Genomic DNA, 24,536 nt, shown 5'->3' with positions numbered 1-24,536 from the left:
CTGCGTGGTTGCTATTCTACAACCAAGACAGTCGAAACGCTTTTTAGAAATGTCTTTACCTGATAGGGCAGGCTTTTCATTCAATAACTCGACAGATTTAGAATTCCTCATTATTGTAGAGTGATAAAAATTAGTCGTCCTAGCTGGGGGTCTTCCTGTAGTAGTTGTTTTAACCGTGCTCGGTGTTAATGCCAGTTTCGGCTTTGCGGTGGTGGTACTTGGCGGCGGTCGAGTGTGCCAACTGTTGCTTGAAGTAGTCAATATTTTACTGGTACATGGTCCATGTCTATTTTTTGTCGCTGCAGGATTGTCGGTTGTAAATTTATTTCGTAATTCACTATTGTTTATTGTCTTTGACTGATCTAATTCCTGAGAGGCGAAACCTGAACTGGGCAGCGACTCTGTCTTTTGATGTTTCTTGTGTCCTAAAATTGGAAGTGATAGATCATCGATGTTGATAAGATGCTGCGTTTGCCATTTATTTTGGTAATTCTTATCTTGAAAACTTATTTCATTTCTACTATGTCCAGAGGTCGAAGTCATAGAGATGTACGGCGGTAGTAATGCGTCAATGCTTTGGTGTAATTGTAACGTTAGGTTTGTTCTTCTCGAAACGTCTAGAGCACGTGATTTTTCTATTGTTTTTGTACTTGCGTTTTTTAAAGTATCGTCGCAGTCAGCAAGGTATTTTTTGGTGTTATGCTTGCAATGCTGCGGGTAAACAACCCACGCCAAAAAGCCGTCGCCTTGCAGACGGGTGTGCTCCTTGTATACTTGCAGCGCACATTTCACGTCGTCGGAGATGTCGTCGTCTCGCAGGGATTCGCACGAGAGCCCGCATGCCTTGCCGCCGCCGCACCAGTACAGCTCGCTGATCTGCAGCAAGCCGTGGTCTCCGCTGTGGAGATTGTTGGCGGTGGTGTCGAAGCGAGACTCGTGGAACGCTATGCAGACCCAGGTGGAGACGTGGTCCGCTTGCACTCCGAGGCTGCGCAGATCGCGCGCCAACTCGCAGCGCTCATACACGCGTGCGCCGGCGCCGGCGATCCACAGCGCGAGCACCGCGTACGTCCACCACGCGGCTCTGAGCATCGCGATTGCGCTCGAACCGCGCGAGCACTCTTTTTTATTTTTACAGCCACCTGCGGCGACCCGCATACGGTGTCAATCGAATCCAATATTATTAGCCGTAATGAATGTTCTTTGGAATAGGGTCTCGACTTTGAGAAAGAAACATGTCGCTATAATAATTAAATTTGTAATCCTAACTCTCACCGAGCGATGGCAGGAACATTAAAAGGACGACGCGGCTGGTCACGGCGGTTCACCTTGAAGGAGCGCGTCATCGAAGGCGGAGCGGTACTCATCCGATATTAATATAATACATAACACGTTTGGCCGAATCGCCTAAAATACGTAATGTCTAGGTCTACCTGTCAAATAAATTAGGTACGATGCCTCTTTACTGATAGAAATAGTTCTCAAACGTACAAGTCCTTTAGTCGAATTAGATGTGGATATCAACAGGTAACATCATTCTGGATTTTGGATGCTGTTGACGAGTAAAACCGCACGTTATAAAATCATTTCAATTTAAGATTATAAATTGTACAGGAAGTATCAAATGTCACAAAAAAGATGAGGTTGATGTACTACCTACTCGTATGATGCGTAGAGTAAACATTGCGGCTTCCGCCGCGCGCGGGTCAAGCGGTGACCCGTTGGCCTCAGGTGCCTAATATTAGTAATACGAGTATTATGCTCGGAAGTATTGGCACAATCATAAACACGTCATGCACGGATGAACCAATACGTCTCACAGAAAAACTTAACGCATAAAAACTCATAAATTACTTAGTTGGTTCTTATACAAGATTTAACAGCATTTAGTGAACAAAACATATACTGCATATTTATTGAAAAAATATGTCATTATAGATCATACAGGCATCGGCGCAAACAATCATAACATCTACATAAGGAAATAATTAAGATTATGTTTCTTTGCCTAGACCAAGTAATCAACATGCAACATGATCTGTGCAATGTGCATGCTAAATAAGAGAGCCGTCTTACTTCCTGTCATCAGCTTATGTATGTACCTATAATTTGTAGGTAACTAAAGACCATACTTAGGTGTCAATCATTTATTATTTGAGATGATTTTTACTAGTAGGTATTTGATTTTAAAAATGAAGAAGAATGTGTAATGTAATGTAATATGAGAGCTTGTAGAGTACATAGTTCATATATATATATATATATTTTCTCAAACATGCAATGAAATATTGTCTTTACGTTCCTTAAAATGGGCTGGGAAGTATCGCTTTTTGGGCGCAACAACTCGAGAGGACTGTAAAGGGATTTCATATTATTTTTCAGGCCTAGGCCTGCAAAGTAACTTTTTTTTATAAAATATTGTCCTTTAGAGCATTTTTTTTTATTTCATTGTATGTTTGAGAAAAGCACTATACATGCCTCGGCGTGAAAACGGATTCCCGGCCTCGTATCCCTATCCGGCCTCGCTCGCACGCTCGCTCGGCCGTATATACCCACTTGGCCGGAAATCCTCATTTTCCCGGCCTCTGATGTAATGTACTATTACTATAGATCAAGCAAACGTTGTAGATGCTAAGCGTATATGGTATGGCGCAAGCGCGGATCCAGCTTCGTGCCCAGGGGGGGGGGTCATGTGGTAAAGGCCCAGGCCTCAGGGGGGGGGGGTCTCGTGGTCTATTTGTATGGCCAACCTAGGCTCCAGGGGGGATCCCCTCCCCCCTGGATCCGCGCATGGTATAGCGCAGCGTTCCCGAACTCAGTCCAACCCTCTAGGGGCTCTAGGTAGTCCGTCCCTACGGACTTACGGGAAGTACGGGAACTTTAGAGCGTCATTTTTTGTAGGAGCAAGTAAATGAAAACATTTAAAAAATATAGTATGTTGGTTATTCAGGGATAATTATTTGTAATGTTAACAGATTTCAATGTTTTTAGGGTTCCGTAGTCAACTAGGAACCCTTATAGTTTCGCCATGTCTGTCTGTCCGTCCGTCCGTCCGTCCGTCCGTCCGTCCGCGGATAATCTCAGTAACCGTAAGCACTAGAAAGCTGAAATTTGGTACCAATATGTATATCAATCACGCCAACAAAGTGCAAAAATAAAAAATGGAAAAAAATGTTTTATTAGGGTACCCCCCCTACATGTAAAGTGGGGGCTGATTTTTTTTTTAATTCCAACCCCAACGTGTGATATATTGTTGGATAGGTATTTAAAAATGAATAAGGGTTTACTAAGATCGATTTTTGATAATATTTATATTTTCGGAAATAATCGCTCCTAAAGGAAAAAAAAGTGCGTCCCCCCCCTCTAACTTTTGAACCATATGTTTAAAAAATATGAAAAAAATCACAAAAGTAGAACTTTATAAAGACTTTCTAGGAAAATTATTTTGAACTTGATAGGTTCAGTAGTTTTTGAGAAAAATACGAAAAACTACGGAACCCTACACTGAGCGTGGCCCGACACGCTCTTGGCCGGTTTTTTATTTTATTCGAGAGGTGTTTTACAAATAAATCTGAAATTAGGTACGTGAATCATAAAAAGTTTTCAAAATACAGATGCCATTTTATATTTATCATTTATCAATACCAAGGGACACAAGTGGTATTGTTTTTACAATTGTCTTCAAAAATCATTTGTTCTACACCAAAATGAAAGTACCTTAGAGGATACTTAGAGGGTTTTGATGATATCAATGAGTGATTAAATCGTGGTTTTTAAGTCTATGCAATTGAAATTTTGTATGTAGGTGTGATAATTTTACTATTTCGATAATTATTGAAGATCAATGAACATCCAAAGGCTTCGGGAAAAATAGTTTAGCTCTGCTCTAGTCTAGAGCCAATTTGGCCACAAGTCGTCTCCTTCACGATTTTCGTCGACATCTCTTCTAAATACCTAAAACAGGTATGGATATGTTCCTCGTTCTCTCCAGATTACGAATTGACCTGTTTTAGTTTAAGGAGGGGGGACGGGTCGAGAAAAAGGGGGAAAGATGGCGACCGACCATCATAGATATTTATTCACATCTCGAGTCCTATGGCACCAATCTGTTCGTGCGAGATGTCATTTGAAAGCTTATTAAACCTACTTTAATTGTTTTCAAATAACTATGCTCATAAAAGTAACCGTTCAGGAAATATTTGAAAATATGTGTTTTTTTATCGCGCATGAATTGAACAAGTACTAGTAAAAAATGCGTCTAACTCAATAAACAATAACTTTACCGCAATTGATGTTATTATAAAATTTTCGCGTCTATTCATGCTCTTTCTAAAAATATAAGTTTCATTGGTATATGATAATATATAACCATGTAATTAAGAATTTTGTTTGGCAGGGGTTATCCTCCAAGTCGCATAAACGGGCGCTGACCGTAGTAAAGTATTCAATATTTTTGAGGTCTTATTTTACGGATCCATATGTGAGAGGTATCGTTTGAAAGATAATTAAACCTACTATAATTGTTTACACATAACTATAGTATTAAAGGTAGCTGTTTACATAATATTTGAAAATTTGTGTTTTTTATCGAGCATGAATCGCACAAGTACTGGTAAAAAATGCTTCTAAGTCAATAAACAATAACGTTACCGCAATTGATGTTATTATAAAATTTACGCGACTATTCATGAGCTTTCTAAAAATATAAGTTTTATTGGTAAGTGATAATATAACCATTAAATTACGAATTTTGTTTCGTAGTGGTCACTCCGCCGGTCGCATAAAAATGAGCGCTGACCGTAGTAAAGTATTCAATATTTTTAAGTTCTTATTTTACGGATCCATATGTAAGAAGTATCATTTGAAAGCAAATTAAACCTACTATAATTATTTTTGAATAACTATAGTTATAAAGGTAGCTGTTTACAAAATATTTGAAAACATGAGTTTTTTTCGAGCACGAGTTGCACATATACAGATAAAAAATGCTTCTAACTTAATAAACCATAACTTTACCGCAATTAATGTTCATATAAAATTTACGCGAAATTTCATGCGCTTTCTAAAAATATAAGTTTTATTGGTGTATGATAATATATGACCAAGTAATTACGAATTTGGTTTAGCAGGGGTCACTGCGCCCTGTCACGATATTGAGTGCTGACTGACCGTCGCCAAATTTTCTACGTTACTCAGATCCTATTTTACTGATAAATTTGCGAGAGGTATCATTTGAAAGCATATTATGCGTACTATCTTTATTTCTAATATTTCAAGTCGAAACTGTAGAAGTTTACAAAATATTTGATTAGTAATATGTGTATTTTACTGTGCATGAATAGCATTGGCATTGATAAGACACGCCTCTAGCTTAATAAATTATAGTTTTCCGCAATTGAAATAATAACAAAATAAACGGAAAATGTATGACTTACACAAAAAATAAATTTGGTTTGTATTGCATAAACAATTAATTTGAATTTGTTCAGCTCACCTACTGCGCACCATCATAGAAATGGATGTCCACCGTCGTTGCCTTTTTTCATGATTTTACAGATTTTATTTCACTAATCGTATATTCATAATAAATATAATCTATCACGTATCGAATTTACTTATATACTTAATTGATCAGTAAAATAAAATCTGTAAACTGATGAAAAAATTAAGGCAACGGCGGAGGACATCCGTTTATATGACGTTGACCGTGCGCAGTGGGTATGGTGGACAAATTAACATTAATTGTTTAAGCAAAACTAACAAAACTCATTTTTTGTAAAGGCCATACATTTTGCGGTTCATTTCGTTATTATATCAATTGCGGAAAAATATAATTTATTGAGCTAGAAGCATGTTTCACTCATATCAGTGCGAATGCTATTCATATACAGTAAAAATACACATATTGTCAAATATTTTGTAAACTTCTACAATTACGACTAAAATTATTAAAAAGTAACGATAGTACGCATAATATGCTTTCAAATCATACCTCTCACAAATTAATCGCTAAAATAGGATCTGAGAAATACATAAAATTAGGCGACGGTTAGCACCTATTTACGTCACGGGGGTGCAGTGACACCTGCTAAACCAAATTCGTAATTACTTGGTTGTATAATATCATACATCAATAAAACTTATATTTTTAGAAAGCATATGAAATGTCCTGTAAATCTTATCATAACATTATTTGCGGTAAAGTTATTGTTTATTGGTCATGCACCAAGATACAATCTTAAAAATTATGAAAACGGCAAAGAAAATGGTCATCCATGTATATGACGGTGCGCAGTGAGTATGATGGATAAATTAACATTAATTGTTTATGAAATACTGACAAAACTTATTATTTGCAAAAGGTCATACATTTCGCCGTTTATTTTGTTATTATATCAATTGCGGAAAAAATATAATTCATTGAGCTAGAAGCATGTTTTACTCACATCGGTCCCAATGCATATTTTCAAATATTTTGTTAGCTACTACAGTTACAACTAAAATTATTGAGAACTAATGATAGTACGCATAATATTCTTTCAAAAGATTCCTGTTAAATAAAATAGGATCTGAAAAATATAGAAAATTTGGCGACGGTCAGCATCCATACGTGGCCGGGCGCTGTGGCCCCTACTTAACCATATTTGTAATTACTTGGTTATATAATATTATATACCAATAAAACTTATGTTATTAGAAAGCGCACGAAATTCCGCGTAAATCTTATACTAACATCAATTCCGGAAAAGTTGTTGTTTATTGATTAAGAAGCATTTTTTACCAGTAGGTACTTGTGCGACTCATGGTCTATAGAACACATATTTTCAAATATTTTCTAAACAGCTACCTTTATGATATAGTTATTTATAAAAAAATATAGTAGATTTAATTAGCTTTGAAACGATACCTCTCGCATATGGATCCGTAAAATAGGACCTCAAAAATATTGAATACTTTACTACGGTCAGCGCCCATTTCTGCGACCTGGCAGAGTGACTCCTGCTAAACCAAATTCGTAATTACATGGTTATATATTAGCATATACCAATGAAACTTATATTTTTAGAAAGAGCATGAATAGACGCGAAAATTTTATAATAACATCAATTGCGGTAAAGTTATTGTTTATTGAGTTAGACGCATTTTTTTCTACTACTTGTGCAATTCATGCGCGATAAAAAAACACATATTTTCAAATATTTCGTAAACGGTTACTTTTATGAGTATAGTTATTTAAAAACAATTAAAGTAGGTTTAATAAGCTTTCAAACGACACCTTGCACGAACAGATTGGTGCCATAGGACTCGAGATGTGAATAAATATCTATGATGGTCGGCCGCCATCTTTCTCCCCCTTTTTCTCAACCCGTCCCCCCCTCCTTAAACTAAAACAGGTCAATTCGTAATCTGGAGATAACGAGGAACACATCCATACCTGTTTTAGGTATTTAGAAGAGATGTCGACGACTTTTTGTAAAAGAGGTCGTTTGGTCCCTGACTACTCGTCTTGGCAGCGGAAGGGGGTTGCACTAAATTAAATGTATGGGCGTTGTAGAGGTATAAATTCTATATTTAGGACATTTTTAGTTTATCAAAATCAGTTATTAGTGTAATTTTACTTATTGGGCATGCACGCTTGCGCGGATCCAGAGGGGGGGGGGGGGGGGTAGGGTCATGGGGGTCATGACCCCCCCATCCCTCTGGATCCGCGGAGCCAAGGTTGGCCATACAAATTGACCACGTAGCCACTGTACAATACCGTACATTTAAATATACAAATAAGTAAGTAGTTTAAGGACCAACTCATTGATGTCATATCCAGAGAGTGAGTGCATTGTTGCCAGAATTTCAAACGATTAATTGGTACAAACCCCTACTGTGCGGCATACACACACTGACCACGTGACCCCCTGGGTGCGAAGCTGGATCCGCCGCATTGATTACCTATACAATAGATAGAGTAATAAATAAAATAAAGAAACGAACCTACGCAAGAGTAAAGTTCCTGAGCGCCCGTGAGCAGGCAGCCGTCGGGGCCCGTGAGGCCGCGCGTCAGGTTCAGGCAGAAGCAGCCTTCGTGGTTGTCCAGGAACCACTCGTTGGCGCCGTACCGCCTCACCTGCACGCCGCGGAGGCCGAACGACGACTCGTAATGCAACTCCACAGACCTGATAATTGTTTGCTTTTATTAATAGTTACGTTACGTACATATTAACTAAATAAAACATCAATAGGCAACTTGATTGTACTTAAAATACAATATTGTATACCACGCACGAAATAAAGCATCAGATAATTATAAGAAAAACAAGGACAGAAGTTATTTTTAACTACAATTTATATTTTATAAATCAGATAGAAATATATACCTAAAGTAAATCAGTTGACCGTGACGTCACTCAATTCGATTTCATATTAATTCCATATAATCTAATATTGGCAAGTCGTTTTGACAGTTCTTAAAAAGAAGCTGATTTGACTAGGAGGAAAGTAGCCAGAAGTATTATATTCAAACAATAATATATATAGGAACAATACTTGCCTACAAATATCAGCATTAAAGGCGTATATCGGACGGTCTCTTTCTAAGAAGGGTGGAAATATTCCCGTGTCGGTTCCCCGGAGAGAATTGCATATGTTAGGTTCGTGTTCATCGAGGGAGCCGTCGTCCCCCTCGGGCCACAGCCGGAGGCGGTAGCTGTTGTCGTAGGAGATGATGCGGCCCACGTCACGCGCATCGGCGAGACCGCGATACACTTTGTAGTTTGCTGAAGGTAACGTGTTTTTCTGAGGACGTAAAAATGTTCATCATATTGTCGAATAAGTAGCCATCCGATATCAAAGTGAATATTGACTTCTCTCTGATCTTGTTTATGCCGTCAGTTTTTAGATAAGTACTTATTTTTAAGGATTTGTGTTTTTTTCGTTCCATAATTGCATCAACGTCCATTACTGGGTCCTTTACGAACTATAAGATTAACAGAAGAAAGACAAGCATTTTCAGTCTGAAAAATGAATATCGTTCTAACACTAGGTACGTACTAAGTACATGATTGTATGTAATTAATGTTAAATAAAATTGTATGTGTAAGTATGTACTTGACAGCAAATAAATATCTCTATTTGTTACATAGCTGTTCGACATGACATAAGTCTTTCCTGTTACTCACATATCCGAAAATGGAAAAGCTGATGGAGCCGTCGGGCTGCACGTCCATGTTGCGGTTGTCCCCGGCGAGGCTGCGGATCTGGCTGCAGGCCACGCCGCCCGCCAGCCCGGGGCTGGCGCACAGCGGCAGCCCGTCCAGGAACAGCGAGCCGGCGCGCATGGACGCCACCGGCGAGTTCAGCGGCCCGAACACGCCGCCCAGCGCCAGCCCCAGCAGCCCCAGCAGCTCGGGGTACTCCACCTCCACCACTTGTAGTATCGCCTGGTATGTACACACGTTTATTACAATGCACACTTCAAAACAATCAATTTACTCAAAATAAACACTTGTAAGCATAGAGAAATAAGTAATAATAGTGGCACTATTTGTGAGTATGCATAGAGAAACACAGTTAAGTAAACTGCTCGACAATTACTTAAGGAAGAGGAATTTTTTGAGACCAAACTATCAAATTAATTTTTATTAAGCAGAAACGTCTGCTAACGATTCTAAACATTTTTATATTAAAGGAAAAAATGGAAAAATTTACGCTTCCGGCGGAACTTGAACCCGCACCATTTTTGCAATCCGTGCAATGCTCTTACCAATTGAGCTACGGAAGCCACGCCGGACCTCGCAAATCTTTCCATGCCTTTCCTTACTACTATTAAATTTTACAATTTGTACCAACAATGCATGAGAAAAAGTGAAGTGAGGTATACATACATGTACATGTCAAAAATAACGAAACTTTCACTAGACCTCCGTTTAACCCATTTTCTGGACCAACCGAAGGAACCCTGTGGGTTGGAAGGTTGATCATTGGAGCAGATTCACCTGCGAGTAATTTGGAGCAAAGCGGACACATTTTACATTATCTAATTAACTTCAGCCTAATACGCAGGGTCAGTACACTCATTCTCAATTATTATTCTCAATTATTCTCAATTATTTATTTACTCATGCATAAACTTACAGCTAGGGTGCCAAGGCGCTTATGCGGTAGATACAAAATATCATTTTATACACTCATAACTAGTACATTACAAGGTTCAAACCAAACATCAGAAAAATATCAGAGGTCATTACAAACAAATGAAATAATTGAAGATGTCAAACTTAAACCTAAGTGGATGTCATACCGATTAATATCAACTATTTTCTAATTTTTCAAAAAAAAAACATTTATAAAGTTTAGGAATTATCAATTGATCAAGCTTATCAACAAGGATTGTTTATTACCAATACCTATAATATCTGAAAATAAATACGTTTATCGCGTTATAAGGACCTATGTAGGTACGATAAATACCATGAAAATAAATACGTTAATCGCGTTATAAGGACCTATGTAGGTACGATAAATACTACTGGCTGCTGGCGTAGCTGAATGGCAATCGTCGACGCCAGACGCCGACAGAAATGCAGTCTAGCTCTGTCGCGCCAATACACAAGAGCGATAGAGATATATGGCTAAGAAACAGATATTATCGTGAGCGTTTGTGCATTCGGCTACGCACACTGGGAGTTTATTAAATATAGTTTGCCTATACCTACGTAAACGCCGTAGGTCCGAGACCGTAGGTATACCTATTAAAGTACATAGTAACATTATGAGTATTTTAATTTAAGTATCATTTGACTCCAGTGAACTAAAAACAAGGACTTTGCAAAGCAGCAGTTTTGAAATCCGGTCTGATATTTCAGGTTAAATTATTATTAAGAATATAATAGTATTCTAACTTAGTAAATCATAATAAGTAATTTAAATCTGACTAAAGAACATACCTCGATTATAGAAAATCACGAACATAGTCTAAAATGGTGTCATAGTATTAAGATTTTATTGTACAATACTGTCCCATGTCTTCTGTCCCTTTAGGGTTAAGGTTACCTAACAACCGTATCATATTTTTTTACCTATTTTAGTTGCGCTCGCCGTAATTAAGTAAACAAGTTAATCGAGCGATCAATCACATACTTAGGTATCTACGTTACTGATAACATGAATTACACAAATATGAATAGGCATTTAACATGCTTACCTAATTATGGATTTATCTTGTTATTTGTGTTATATTTTTTACAGGATAAATTATTTACCTAAATAAACACGTTATTGATTTTTCTATTTTTATTTCGGTAATTGGTCAATAACTAAATCGGTCAAAGTTTACGCAGCGCAGAGTAGACGAACTCATGGACCTTATTGGACTGACCCTGACCTAGTTGTACATGGCATATTATATATGTATGATATATTCGCAAAGCAAAACTATTATTAAAGAAATGCATTTAGGTACCGACATGCCATACACACAGTTACAAGTGGTACCGGAGTTCATCTCAGACGAACACTGGCCAGCGGTCAGAAAGTATTTAATAATAAATAAATGAATTAATTAGCAGCAAAGCAGGCAAATTGAAATAGGTAATAAATAGCTTACATTATACGGTACGTTGGCGGTGGTGATGATATCGTCCTCGGAGTACGGGAAGGAGCCCTCCGTGTCGAACTCGAAGCGCTCCCTGAGCCTATACGTCAGCGTGTCTTCGTCAGACTCCATTATCTCTCGTGTTTGATATAACCTACAGATAAGTATAAGCAAATACAGAAGTCAGAAAGGGATCCATTAATTAAAGTTTTTTAAAAGGTGCCGTCTACCTTTTAAGTAGGTATTATGTGGAGTTTATTTAATCTGGCATGCCATGGCGTTTAATTTTGCGTACCTACGTACGAAATCGTAACGTTTAAAAAAATGCTTAGTAATTATTAAGCTCTCGATCGAATGCCCCTTATAACGAAGGGGAGCACTGTACACATTGTCATCTTGTTAGATCTCTCATGCCGAGGTGAATTTCTTAATTTTCCTGGCCCATAAAGTAAAAAATATATTTAAAAATTAAAAAAAACTGATAATCACATCTTAATTTTAATACGTTGATAACTCTTTATTAGAAATTTGGTTGATCTAACTTTTTGCGTTTGTAAGTTATTGATGATGGACGTTGACCGGCGAAAATGCACTGTGAACAAATACGTGAAAAATCCCCTTGGTCTGGGTCAATGATTGCTAAATTGTTGAATTTCCAGAAAACTACTAGGCAATAATTATTGCCCAAATCATTATTTCATTAAAGGACAATTAAATAATAGTGGCAAAATAATTCAAAATATCCACTCCTTGCGGTCCACACGGAATCAACAGACAAAAAAGATGGATGAAAATCTTGTTCAGAGGATGATGAATACTATTTTCAGAAAAGTCCGTAATTTTGTGCATAAACATACTGAATGATTGAAATATATGTGACACGCTATAAATTAATAAACGATCTTTTATATTCTGCAATAAAAAATATTGTTTACTTTTTTTCTTTTCATTTACTAATATTCGCACAAGAACACATATTGTTTAAGCATGTGTCCCCATAGGTATCTACACATGTGTATAATATATAAAATCATATCGCAGCATATTGCCCAGTTCAATTGGGAACGTTGCAGTGAATTTTAAGTACCTACCCATAAACCGGTACCCAAAACTGTACATCGAGACCGTAAACATGACATTACTTATGCCTCTACAATCTACATAATAAGTTGAAGTTATTTGAGATGAAAGTTTGGTTGGTCCGTCCGCTCCACTTAATCGGTATAATTTATATAGCAACTAGCTTTTGTCCGAGGCTTCGCTCGCGTCAGAAAGAGACAAAAAGTAGCCTATGTCACTCTCCATCCCTTCAAGTATCTCCACTTCAAAAATCACGTCAATTCTTCGCTACGTTTTGCCGTGAAAGACGGACAAACAAACAGACACACACACTTTCCCATTTATAATATTAGTATGGATTACCATTACCAAGGACGATATAATACCGGGACAGACAAAGCCCATACAAAAAAGCGTACCCCTGGGTGCGTAGCCGAATGGCACTAACGCTCACGAAACGCTCACGAAACGAAACGCTAGTAGATATCTATCTCTATCGCTCGTGCGTATTGGCGCGACAGAGCCGGACTAACTGGCGTGGCGTTTCGTTTTCGTTTGGCGTCGGAGAAATGCCATTCGGCTACGCACCCTGAAATGTATTGGCCTTTTAGGCTTAAAACTAGACGGCACTGTTTCGCAGCCTGGAGTTGGCACAGTGGCCAAAATCATATTTTCCCCAAATATTGTTGTGTGTTTCTATTTTTTATAAGAATAAATGACATGCTTCTATATTTTAATATCATCACGTCAATACACATTTTGAAAGAAATCAATTTGTAGCACAGACCAATCACTGTAGTTATGATAGTATTTAATAGGTGGCGCAAAAAAATTCAGGTAGGATTGTTAGTATGAAGATTGTAAATCCTGTATAAATCATTCTTGGCAATCATATTATATGTAATTTAATAAAAACTATCATCATCATCAGGTTCACTTTATGAAACTGCTCGTTTTCGAGCTTTTTTTTTATTGAATGTATATACATACAGATTTGTCCCATCCCATTTTTATCAGAACCCAGTTCTGATGATGGGATCATGGATAAATCGAGGGAACTCCTCAAATCTTAAAGGCATACATATAGTGATTTTTGTGTTTTTATAAGAACAACATGCATTACGTTCAGATCAGTGAGTGACATTTGGTGCAGTAGAACTGCTGATGATGATCAGAACGGAACTCCTCAAATCTGAATAACGGCACAATCGTTATAGTGACATTGGTATTTTTATAAGAACAGCATGCACTTACGTCCAGAACAGTGACATTTGGTGAAATGGAATTAAATAAAAATAAAATAAAATAAAATAAAATAAATAAAGTTTTATTTCAGGCAACACGTACAGTTGTACACCCATATCAATAAAATTTAGATTTTTTTTTTAGCCAAACGGAATACTTAATATTAAAATAAAACTAAACTTAAAGTTAAACAATTTTAAATAGTTGTACACTATTTCTTGTTCCCGTCTAGGTGCACAGAAAGCCAGTGCCTAAACAAATTACAACAAGTGTTGCGATACACTGATGACAGGATAGTGTTTCGTGAGCAGCGCATCCCTTCCCAGAAGGACGCAATGCGCGCCCGCATCACAGCGAAGAAGTCAGGGGGTCTGGCTTCCGCAAACATGGTGGAGGCACTACAGGAACGCGGCAGCGCAGCCCCATCAATGTCCGGAATATATTATTATACTGCACACGGATGGCGCTGTACGATTTCCTGCTGTACCTGACCCACAGTTGACAGGTATAAAAAGAGAGACAATATGCATTAAATAATGCACATTTGACTCCCTTGCTACACCCGGCAAACCTGCGGGCTATCATGTTGCCACGAACAGCCAGGGCTCTTCTCTCTCTTTCCATGTCACTGTCGTCCTTCATGTCATCCGTCAGTATATGGCCAAGATATTTGAACCGCTGCACAATACGCAGCTTCTCTCCATTCAATCGAACTTCCGGTATATTCTCCGGACCCCTTCCAGCCTTAAAGACCATCAGTTCTGTTTTCGCCACATTGTAAATCAGCTCGTGAGAATTTACATAATCCTCACAGACTGACACCAGCTTTCTCAGACCCTTGATGGAGGGGCTGAGCAGCACCATATCGTCAGCGTAGCTGAGACTGTTAATACAGACATCGCCCACGTGACAACCGACTCCAGTGCCCCTCAGCCTCCCTGATGATGATTAGAACGGAACTTCAAATCTGAACGGCATTCTTATAGTGACTTTGGTATTTTAATAAGAACAGCATGCATTTACGTTCAGAACAGTGACATTTATTTGTTAGGAGATTTGTTCTCTTTGTTAAGTATATTTGTTACGCATATTGAGTTTTAAAGTAAAATTTTGTCAAGCTCGATTTCTTATAATCGGATATCGTATTCATGAGGAAACTCCTCAAACCTTAACGGTATACGTATATTAATTTGTGTTTCCATCAAATAATCCAAGATTTACATTAAAAGAAGTTTTAAAAATACCTACACATTTCTACATAATCCAACATTCGTAAGTATCTTTCACCAGCCCAAAAGCGGCGGGTTTTTTTTCTTTAAAATTATCGGTAAAAAAGTCGGTTAAAAATTGTAAATTTGACTTGAAACCAAAGACATGTAACCTTGAAACAGATCTTGTAATACCGTAAAATTAGGGGTATTTGTGTTTGGTGGTGTATGAGGAATGAAAATCCAGAATTTCTATTTAGTGGTCAGTATGTTCTTCAGGTCACAACTGGATGAGTCTAGCTGTCTCAGGAGTGGCGGCCATTGCTCAGCAGTAGGCAATAAAGGGGTGATATGACGATGCTGTTCTATGTTATTAACTACATGGCGGTAGGTAACTACTTACTTGAAAAAAAAAACTGCACAGAAAAGACTAAGGACCGTTTTTATTAAATATGATTCTAGAACTTACTTGTATATATAAGGTCCGACTTCCTCAACAATAGGAATAGCTCCGTTCGCCACTGCGTCGGGGTTCGTGAGGTTGAATGCTCTTACACTAAAGTTCATGGCGAATGGTACATCTATAAATCTTTCTAGGTTTAGCGATCCGTCCGCCAGCGACACCTCCTGAAACATAACTTTGTGTCAATAAACTAATGCAATGGTTTTGCGGGAATCAGGTTCACATTTATTTAGATAGCAGCTTTCTCTCGCAACGCATAAGCTTATAAGCATTTACATTCAGCGAGGGAATGCTGCCTGCATCTTTTACACTGTGCCGCGTGGTCTTAAGTATTTAAATATATTTCAATTTGGATTCGATTTTAATTTAATTTTAAATTTATTTCTTTTAGTTTTAATTACTTTTTTTATTTGTTATTTACGTTTTATTACATAATATAAAAAGTAATAAGTTACAAGAAAATAAGTATAAATTAGGTAAAGATTTGGGTTTAACAGATTAAGGGCCAGTTGCATCAACCACATTTGACAGACACATCATCGTCACGCAGCAGACGTCTATGGAACTTCCCATACAACAACAATTTAACGAAGGCTTTAACGGTGACAGACGGTTTGATGCAGCCGGCCCTTAATCACAATTTGTATGAAGTAGCTGTATTATAAAAATGTTTGCATAAAGTATTAATCAACTCAGAAATAAAAGCATTTAAAGTAATATAATAAGATTAATAAGGTAAACACTTTCTATTTATATTCTTAATTAGTATCTAATAACAGGGTTTTCTAATAATAACATCATAGGGATCATAGCAAGTTACTCACGCCCGCGATCATGCCATTTATAATACCGTCCAGGAGTCCATAGCCTACTATAGTAGAGCTAAGCAGGAGCGCTGTCCCGAGTACCGCGGTGGAGACCCCACAAGCTATACCACACATTTTCACCGAGGGCTACTCAGCTGCCAAGTCACAAAATAACTGCAGTCCTCGGGCACCTCAGGACCTACTGCAATCGCCCATGTCCGTGGGGCCAACACGATTAACTGTGATTATTTTTATTGGCATTCTGTTGGATTGATAATGATAAAGACAGTAGTTATTAGGGTTCAGTAGTTAAAAGATTTCGACCTACTTAACACTTCAAGTTTTCGCGTTTTGTACACATTTTTTAAGACACATACGGGTCGAATATAGTATTTTATGCAACTGGCGTTTAAGTGTGGCGTGGCGTGACGAGTGGCGTGAGTAAGAATTTGAGGCGAAGCCGAAAATTGTTAATAAAGACGCCACGAGTATTTTTTGACTCAGTTAAACACCGTTGCATACAATACTTTTTCTACGACCATGCACTTACTTTTGAATAGTTTTCTAGAATAACTTTCGTGAAATTCGCACTATTTCCTGTATTTTGACTTGTGGCCGACAAGTCCCCTCTGTTCCTGCCTCACCCTGTCGCTCGCACTCCCCCGCGCCGCCGCCGCCGCCAGCCTCCGGCGCCCCGCGCACCCACGCTATATCCCTTAAAGGCTTCCTAACAATGCTTTAAGAGCTATATCGTATGCGTGGGTGCGCGGGGCGCCGGGCGGGGGCAGGCATCTTTTATGTAGGGTTTTAACGATCTATGCACGACACTGTAAATGACCAATAACACTGGAGTAGAAAAATGTTATTTTAACGCGTTCGACCCGTATGTGTCTTAAAAAATGTTTTTATCCCCTTTAAAGAACAAGTACCTACTTGTTCTTTAAAGGGGATAAAAACATGAAGATATTTCAAACACGCTTGTTTTAAGCTGATATTAGTGATATTCAATTAGATCCGCCGAGGTTACGGTGGTAGGCAAGAAACTACCTACTTATTTCTCAGCATTTTCTAACTGTAAGAAAGTCATTTTTGCCACACCAACTGGAAAGTTGCGATATCCACATAATTAGTTGCAAAGACATGTCATTATCTTAATTTTAATTGTGGTGGTAGTTCTTCCATGTTCAATGTATATTTATTTAGGTCCTTATTGTTATCAATGTCATTACGCAATGATAATAAAAACGTTATCGGTTAATTCTGATCTATAGCATTAAATGAAGATTATGATTACAGAAATTTATCTTTTGTGATGCTTATTATTCAATAGTACCTACAGTAGTAGTATATACTCGCTATAATCCCCCGCGACTTGAGGGCTACGGCCGGGTGACATTCGATATGTTCAATGTTCACCTGCTGGTGGGTGTCTAGAAAATGTCAGGAACAAATTGTGTTTCAAGTATTTTCCTATATACGTCCTGGATATGTATGTATTACTTATTTCATACGACTCTGAAACATCAATTATCAACAACACTTACCTATCATTAGCTTTATGATTATGATGGATAAATTTTAAATGGCAATCGTACCTACCCAAGAATTCTAATAAGGCGTTAAGCCCAGTGGGCTGGTAGGTAAATTTTTTACTAACTGCTACAAAGGCTGTAGCAGGATAGGCCTTCAAAAATTGCCCCCAAAGCTTTGAGTTGGAAACTATTACCGGTTGATACCCTGTCAAGTGAAAATACGTCATACCAATTTTTAACCCTCTACTGCCATCTGGAACCTCACGGCATGCATTTAACCCTAAAACGTTTATATTTTTTTTCTCAAAAAGTATAAAAGATAAATATGAAGTGGAGGTAGTTGAAGGGTTGGAGAGTGACATAGGCTACTTTTTGTCTCTTTCTAACGCTAGCGAAGCCGCGGGCAAAAGCTAGTATAGTATAAACATGGCGTTAGTACGACGAGCCTAAATTGTTATACAGGGTGTTACATTTTAAATTTAATTTTATTTTCATGAAAATAAGTAGAGCTGTTATTTTTTTATAGTTTATATTAATTAGAGCAATATTTGTGCAAAATTTCATATTTATCCGTTTTATACTTTTTGAGAAAAAAATAAAAACGTAATATTGTCTTCGGTTACCGCGATAGTTACTCATGAAATAAAACTATGGAAACGGATTAAATCGCGTTTAATGAATTTACAATTCATCCCGACGTTTCGAACACTTCCACTTTCGAAAATAGAAACGTTTTCGTAAGGTTCCAGATGGCAGTAGAGGGTTAAAAATTGGTATGAGCGTTTTCTCTTGACAGGGTATCAAATGGTAATAGTTTCCAACTCAAAGCTTTGGGGGCAATTTTTGAAGGCTTATCCTGCTACAGCCTTTATGAGTGTCAGTAAAATAAAATGTACGAGTATCATGAATTGAAAGAAACAAAGCGTTTATTCTCTAACCGAATTTATTTATTTCAATATTAGTAGGTTTGGTAATTGGCTGTTTATGTCAATGTCAAATGCATTAAATCATTTATTATAATAGAAGAATTCTCCTGAGCTAGGATTTTTCCCATACAACTCGAGAACGGTACATCTCTATAGACTAATGTCAGATTAGGACAATTATTTATTTAAAGGACATTAACCATTAATTGAATTAAAACCTAATTAACAAATCAGTCACAATGGAACAGTTATGCTTACACTAGTGTTACTCTGACGCAGGCTGAGATCATGATTAGGAAGGTAATCTTGGTGTTGCACAATGCCACTGGGAAAATTATAACCATTTATTAAATTACAAATGATTTAGCTAATTCATAATTATGTGCCCAGAAGGTCGGTTTGGACCCTTTGCTAAAAGCTTTCCCTTTATCATTAAAATAAACATGGGAGAACATTTGTTTAAAAATGTTTAGAATTCATACCACAAACTTATCAATATCATAGTTTGAAATCTTTTCGTCAGTACTTGATTCGTGTCAGCGTGAGGAAATCAGCCTAAAAGTTAACGTAAATCTATGTAAAACTTTGAGCACTAGTGCCTTTATAGCTCTGTAGCACAAATATACAGTCAGCATCAAATATAATAACGGCTAAAGTCAAGTGATTCGTCAGCATTTAATTAGACGTTAGTGCGTTTTCACATTATCCGATCCGATATCCCACACATTCAAGCCGCCATCTTTGATTTTTGCCTTTGAAATCCTTCCGACATCCGATATCGGATCGGATAATGTGAAGACGCACTTACGGTAAGTATTTGGATACTTGTATCAGTTGTATCCTTACACAAAGCTTACGTTTTTTTATGTAATAGACATAAGGGACTGTTTCGATATATAACAAGTCATAATAGGCTAGTTTCCTACTAGTCAAATCAGCTTCTTTTTAAGAACATAACTATTGTTCATATTTTTCTTCTAATTATGTGGTGCTTTATTTCGTGTACTGCATAAAATTATTAATTTTTAGTATAGGAAACTAGCCTATTATTTATTTCATGCCGACTGTTCACATTCAATGGACTAATATAATAATCAGTAATAAACGCGACATACAAAACACCCAAAGGATTTATACAAACAAGGAATGATATTACGTTTAATAGAGCACCCACATTGGCTGTTATATAATACTAGCTTTTTCCCGCGGCTTCGCTCCCGTTAGAAAGAGACAAAAAGTAGCCTTATGTCACTCTCCATCCCTTCAACTATCTCCACTTAAAAAATCACAATTCGTCGCTCCGTTTTGCCGTGAAAGACGGACAAACAAACAGACACCCACACTTTCCCATTTATAATATTAGTATGGATTTATAACAGCCAGTGTGGGAGCACCATAAGGTTACTAGCAAAAGTAACAAGTTGATTGCTATATAATAGTACATTACATCAGAGGCCGGGAAAATGAGGATTTCCGGCCAAGTGGGTATATATATATCCGGATAGGGATACGAGGCCGGGAATCCGTTTTCACGCCGAGGCATGTATAGTGCTTTTCTCAAACATACAATGAAATAAAAAATTTTGTCGAAATTAAAAAAAAAGTTACTTTGCAGGCCTAGGCCTAAAAAAACCGGCCAAGAGCGTGTCGGGCCACGCTCAGTGTAGGGTTCCGTAGTTTTCTCAAAAACTACTGAACCTATCAAGTTCAAAACAATTTTCCTAGAAAGTCTTTATAAAGTTCTACTTTTGTGATTTTTTTCATATTTTTTAAACATATGGTTCAAAAGTTAGAGGGGGGGGGACGCACTTTTTTTTCCTTTAGGAGCGATTATTTTCGAAAATATAAATATTATCAAAAAACTATTTTAGGAAACCCTTATTCATTTTTAAATACCTATCCAACAATATATCACACGTTGGGGTTGGAATGAAAAAAAATATCAGCCCCCACTTTACATGTAGGGGGGGTACCCAAATAAAACATTTTTTTCCACTTTTTATTTTTGCACTTTGTTGGCGTTATTGATATACATATTGGTACCAAATTTCAGCTTTCTAGTACTAAAGGTTACTGAGATTATCCGCGGACGGACGGACGGACGGACGGACGGACGGACAGACAGACATGGCGAAACTATAAGGGTTCCTAGTTGACTACGGAACCCTAAAAAGAGACAGTCAAACGATATTTTTGTATGAAACCGGCAAAAAGAAAGTGAAATTTTTAACTTGGTACTCAAACACTTTCATTGTAGTAAAGAAAAATTTACATCATATATTCGATTAAGTATATCGAAAACAGTTCACAGAAGTACAATTCATCCATTGAATTACTATGTACTAACATACTAGAAATTACACCCCAAACAAAGTCTGTGCTCCGGCCGGCAGCGCGCGGCGCATGCGTGGGGAGGTACCGTGTCATAGAGTAAGACTTGACCAATGACCACCTAGACGCGACACTCTTAGTGTAGACCTTTTTTTATACTTTTTGTAAAATACGTCCCCTTATTCATAAACGCACACTAAAGTTATCAAGCCGATAAAGTTCGTTTGTCCCTTTTCGGCGTATTGGTGTGATAGAAAGGGACAAACGAACTTTATCGGCTTGATAACTTTAGTGAACGTTTATGAATAAGGGGGTAAGTAGTTTAATTTTAGCACTATCATACATTGTGCTATGTTTAAGTTCTACTAAGTGAAACAAAAATACATTATTGATTTTTTTCATATATGTACCTACTTTAATTGCCCTTGAAGAAAATCATAGGTTATTATTGTATGAAAATATCGATTACAACTCGTGTTAGAACTGTGTAGTATTCATAAGTATAACGTGAAATAAATTTAACATTTCTCTTTTATATATTACAAACAGAATATAATCACAATTACTATACTTCATTACCTACATGTCAAGTCTGTGCGATTATGATGCGATTAATCTATGATTTCGTTCAACAAAATGGCAGCGATAGCTTCGCGTTTGAGGAGCGCGTCCCTTCATTGAAATTAAATTACTTAAATAAAGATCGATTAACATAGCGTGTAACCGATGAAATGTGACACGTCAGTTTTATTCGATTTTCTCGTATGGCTTAAACAGCATCTTGTTGCGCAGGAAGGCATTTTTACATTTTATTTGTGTGCAGGCAGAAACATAAGTCCAATGGACTTATGTTTGTAGCGCAAACGTTTTGCTCGCAGTGTCCTCTCTAGTATTACTTCAATGAGTTCATCATTATCTTTAGTGAAGTCAGTCATTTTCCATATCAAGACGCCACCCGCCGTCCGTTGCTATTGTACAAAACGAATACAGACCGTCGCGTGCGGCGTGTGACCTTCGCCCGTCGAACCACCCGCCACCGGCGACGTTTCAAAGAAACCACCCTCAAACATTTCCAAACAAAACATTCGAACGTCGTCAGTCGCGGACCCGCGTAAAAAACCACAACACGTTCTATGAACATTGGTCAAGTGCGAGTCGGTTTTCGACTTTTCCATACAAAGAACTCATGAGCGCCTGAACGACTGTGATGGCAAAGTTAACTTTTCGCACTTTCAAGACTTTACGTATATATCTCGGAAACGATAAGAGATAGAGCAAAATGGACTTCAGATTTGGGCTGTCGTTGCCACAAATTCTATGTTTTCGTCAACAGAGACCTTTTTTTGGACCGATTTGAACAAAATTTTGCTCAGTCCACTTACAAACGGTCTTAAGCGCCTCCTTTTTAGTAGGAACTTAAGTCATTTTGGCAAATGAAAAAAAAAATTGAACAATTTCTAGAAAGAAAAAGACAGAAATGAATTTCTTTCTACCTGTCCATCACGCTCACAAAATTTTAAGACGTTTAGTAACTGCTTGCAGCGTCAGTGAGTGAAAATCTTAATTTGAGTTTTTTTCTCGTAAGTCCGACTTACGCTTGACTGTAGATTTCTAATAGGTTTTCCTGTAATCTACAGGTAGAGGGCTATCTCGTGTATTTTTTTGAAAATTTTACGCTAAGTAGTTTCGGAGATAAGGGGGGGGGAATGGTCATTTTTTGTCTATTTTCTTAAATTACTTCTAAAGTACCAAATTTAAAAATTAAAAAAAAATATATTTCAAATGCTCATAAAATGCTCTTTCATTTGATATGTAACACAATATAGTTTTAATAACTTTGATTTTTAATTTTCAAGTTTACCCCCCAAAAGTGACCCCTATGATCAAATTTCATTTAATTAAATTACATGTCCGTCTTTGGGCCACAGGTTTACATATGTGTACCAAATTTCAAGTAAATCGGTCCAGTAGTTTTGGAGAAATCGGCTGTAACAGAGGGACAGACAGACACACGAGTGATCCTATAAGGGTTCCGTTTTTCCTCTTTGAGGTACGGAACCCTAAAAATAATATGAAATCCCTTTACAGTCCTCTCGAGTTGTTGCGCCCAAAAAGCGATACTTCCCAGCCCATTTTAAGGAACGTAAAGACAATATTTCATTGCATGTTTGAGAAAAGATTCTTTTTATATTTGAGGCACTTGCAGAGCATGTAAGTACATTTTACACAATTTCCAACCGTCGCGTCGTATCAAAATTATAACATGAGTTGTAGACGAAACGATTCGTATAAATACGAGTAGTCAAGAGTAATGGTCCAATGAAGAGGTAGCCGATTTTTACAAACACCACACGTCTATTATGAGATTTATGAGTTACACGAATTACATAAAAAAAAATCTGATACTTTTTAACTGTGTTTGTAGCAGAATAGCGCGTGGAAAATACTGTTATTTTATGTCGGAATTAGGTATGCACGATGCGGGAGTAAAGTCGTGCCTGAACATCATTTGTTGGTATACGTAAGTACGTCGAGAAAATACGAGTAGAATTACAGAAGTTTATATGTGATTGATGATACATTTAAGTACGCAGTGCCCGTAATTGTCTCCTATTTTAAACTGAAAGTAATATAAAATATGCTCATACCCTTGTACAGTAAACTGCCATAATAAAAATTATAAATAATAAAAATTTGCATGCCTACACCCTCGGCGAAATGTGACGATCAAAATAATGCATGTTTACCTACCACCTAATCTAATGTACCACATTTCTTGCAAATAAAATATTTCATTTTTTCATTTCATTTCATTTCATTTCATTTCATTTCATTTCATTTCATAAATAATGCACATCGGTTTTTCGTCTTCGTAGAGCGTTGTCTCTTTCTTACTTATGTGACGTTAATTGTCTTTTTCCAAAGACCGATGTGCATTCTTTATGGTTGTTTATTCAGGCACTGTCAAATTAGGTTTACTTTTCACTAGGTGTAGTAAAATAATGTATATACATAATATTTTTTATAAAACTAATTAAAATAGAATAATCACACATATAATTAATTAATTAATTTATATTAAAATAAAATATTAAAATTACTAAATTGGTTGCAATGACATAACGTACGCTTTTAAAAGTAGGCGAAAAGAGTTGCCTTCGCATTGTTACGGAAACGTACGAACGTGTCATGCTAGTTCAGTCAGTGTCAATACAAGATGTACTGACATTGACTGAACTAGCATAACAAATACGAACGTTTCCGAAGGAAACCCTTTTCGCACTACATCTGTATTTGCATTACACTGCGGGCAGAATTATTTTGTATGAATACATTTTTAATTTCAATTCTAAATATAACGCAAAATTACCACCGTCCACAT

The 24,536-nt window shown here is 37.2% G+C and overlaps 1 protein-coding gene across 2 annotated transcripts in view; it reads right to left on the bottom strand.

The window, feature by feature from the left end:
• Positions 1–16,617, bottom strand: part of LOC125241756 (sensory neuron membrane protein 2) — a 32,567-nt gene extending 15,950 nt beyond the window's left edge. The window contains exons 1-6 of one of the 2 annotated variants that reach the window (XM_048150371.1): positions 16,384–16,617; positions 15,566–15,723; positions 11,597–11,738; positions 9,171–9,431; positions 8,543–8,787; positions 7,987–8,168 (exon numbers count right to left, since the gene is read on the bottom strand). In XM_048150371.1, the coding sequence (XP_048006328.1) occupies positions 7,987–8,168; positions 8,543–8,787; positions 9,171–9,431; positions 11,597–11,738; positions 15,566–15,723; positions 16,384–16,500 (1,105 nt within the window). In that variant the 5' untranslated portion in view covers positions 16,501–16,617. Of the gene's footprint in view, positions 1–59; positions 1,259–7,986; positions 8,169–8,542; positions 8,788–9,170; positions 9,432–11,596; positions 11,739–15,565; positions 15,724–16,383 lie in introns of those variants that run through there. The other variant, XM_048150372.1, reaches the window with a different exon arrangement.
• Between the last annotated feature and the right edge of the window lie 7,919 nt (positions 16,618–24,536).

This window comes from Leguminivora glycinivorella, chromosome Z (genome assembly GCF_023078275.1).
Source record: "Leguminivora glycinivorella isolate SPB_JAAS2020 chromosome Z, LegGlyc_1.1, whole genome shotgun sequence".
In the NCBI taxonomy this organism is placed as follows: domain Eukaryota; kingdom Metazoa; phylum Arthropoda; class Insecta; order Lepidoptera; family Tortricidae; genus Leguminivora; species Leguminivora glycinivorella.
This window is presented reverse-complemented; position numbering and strand designations above follow the sequence as displayed.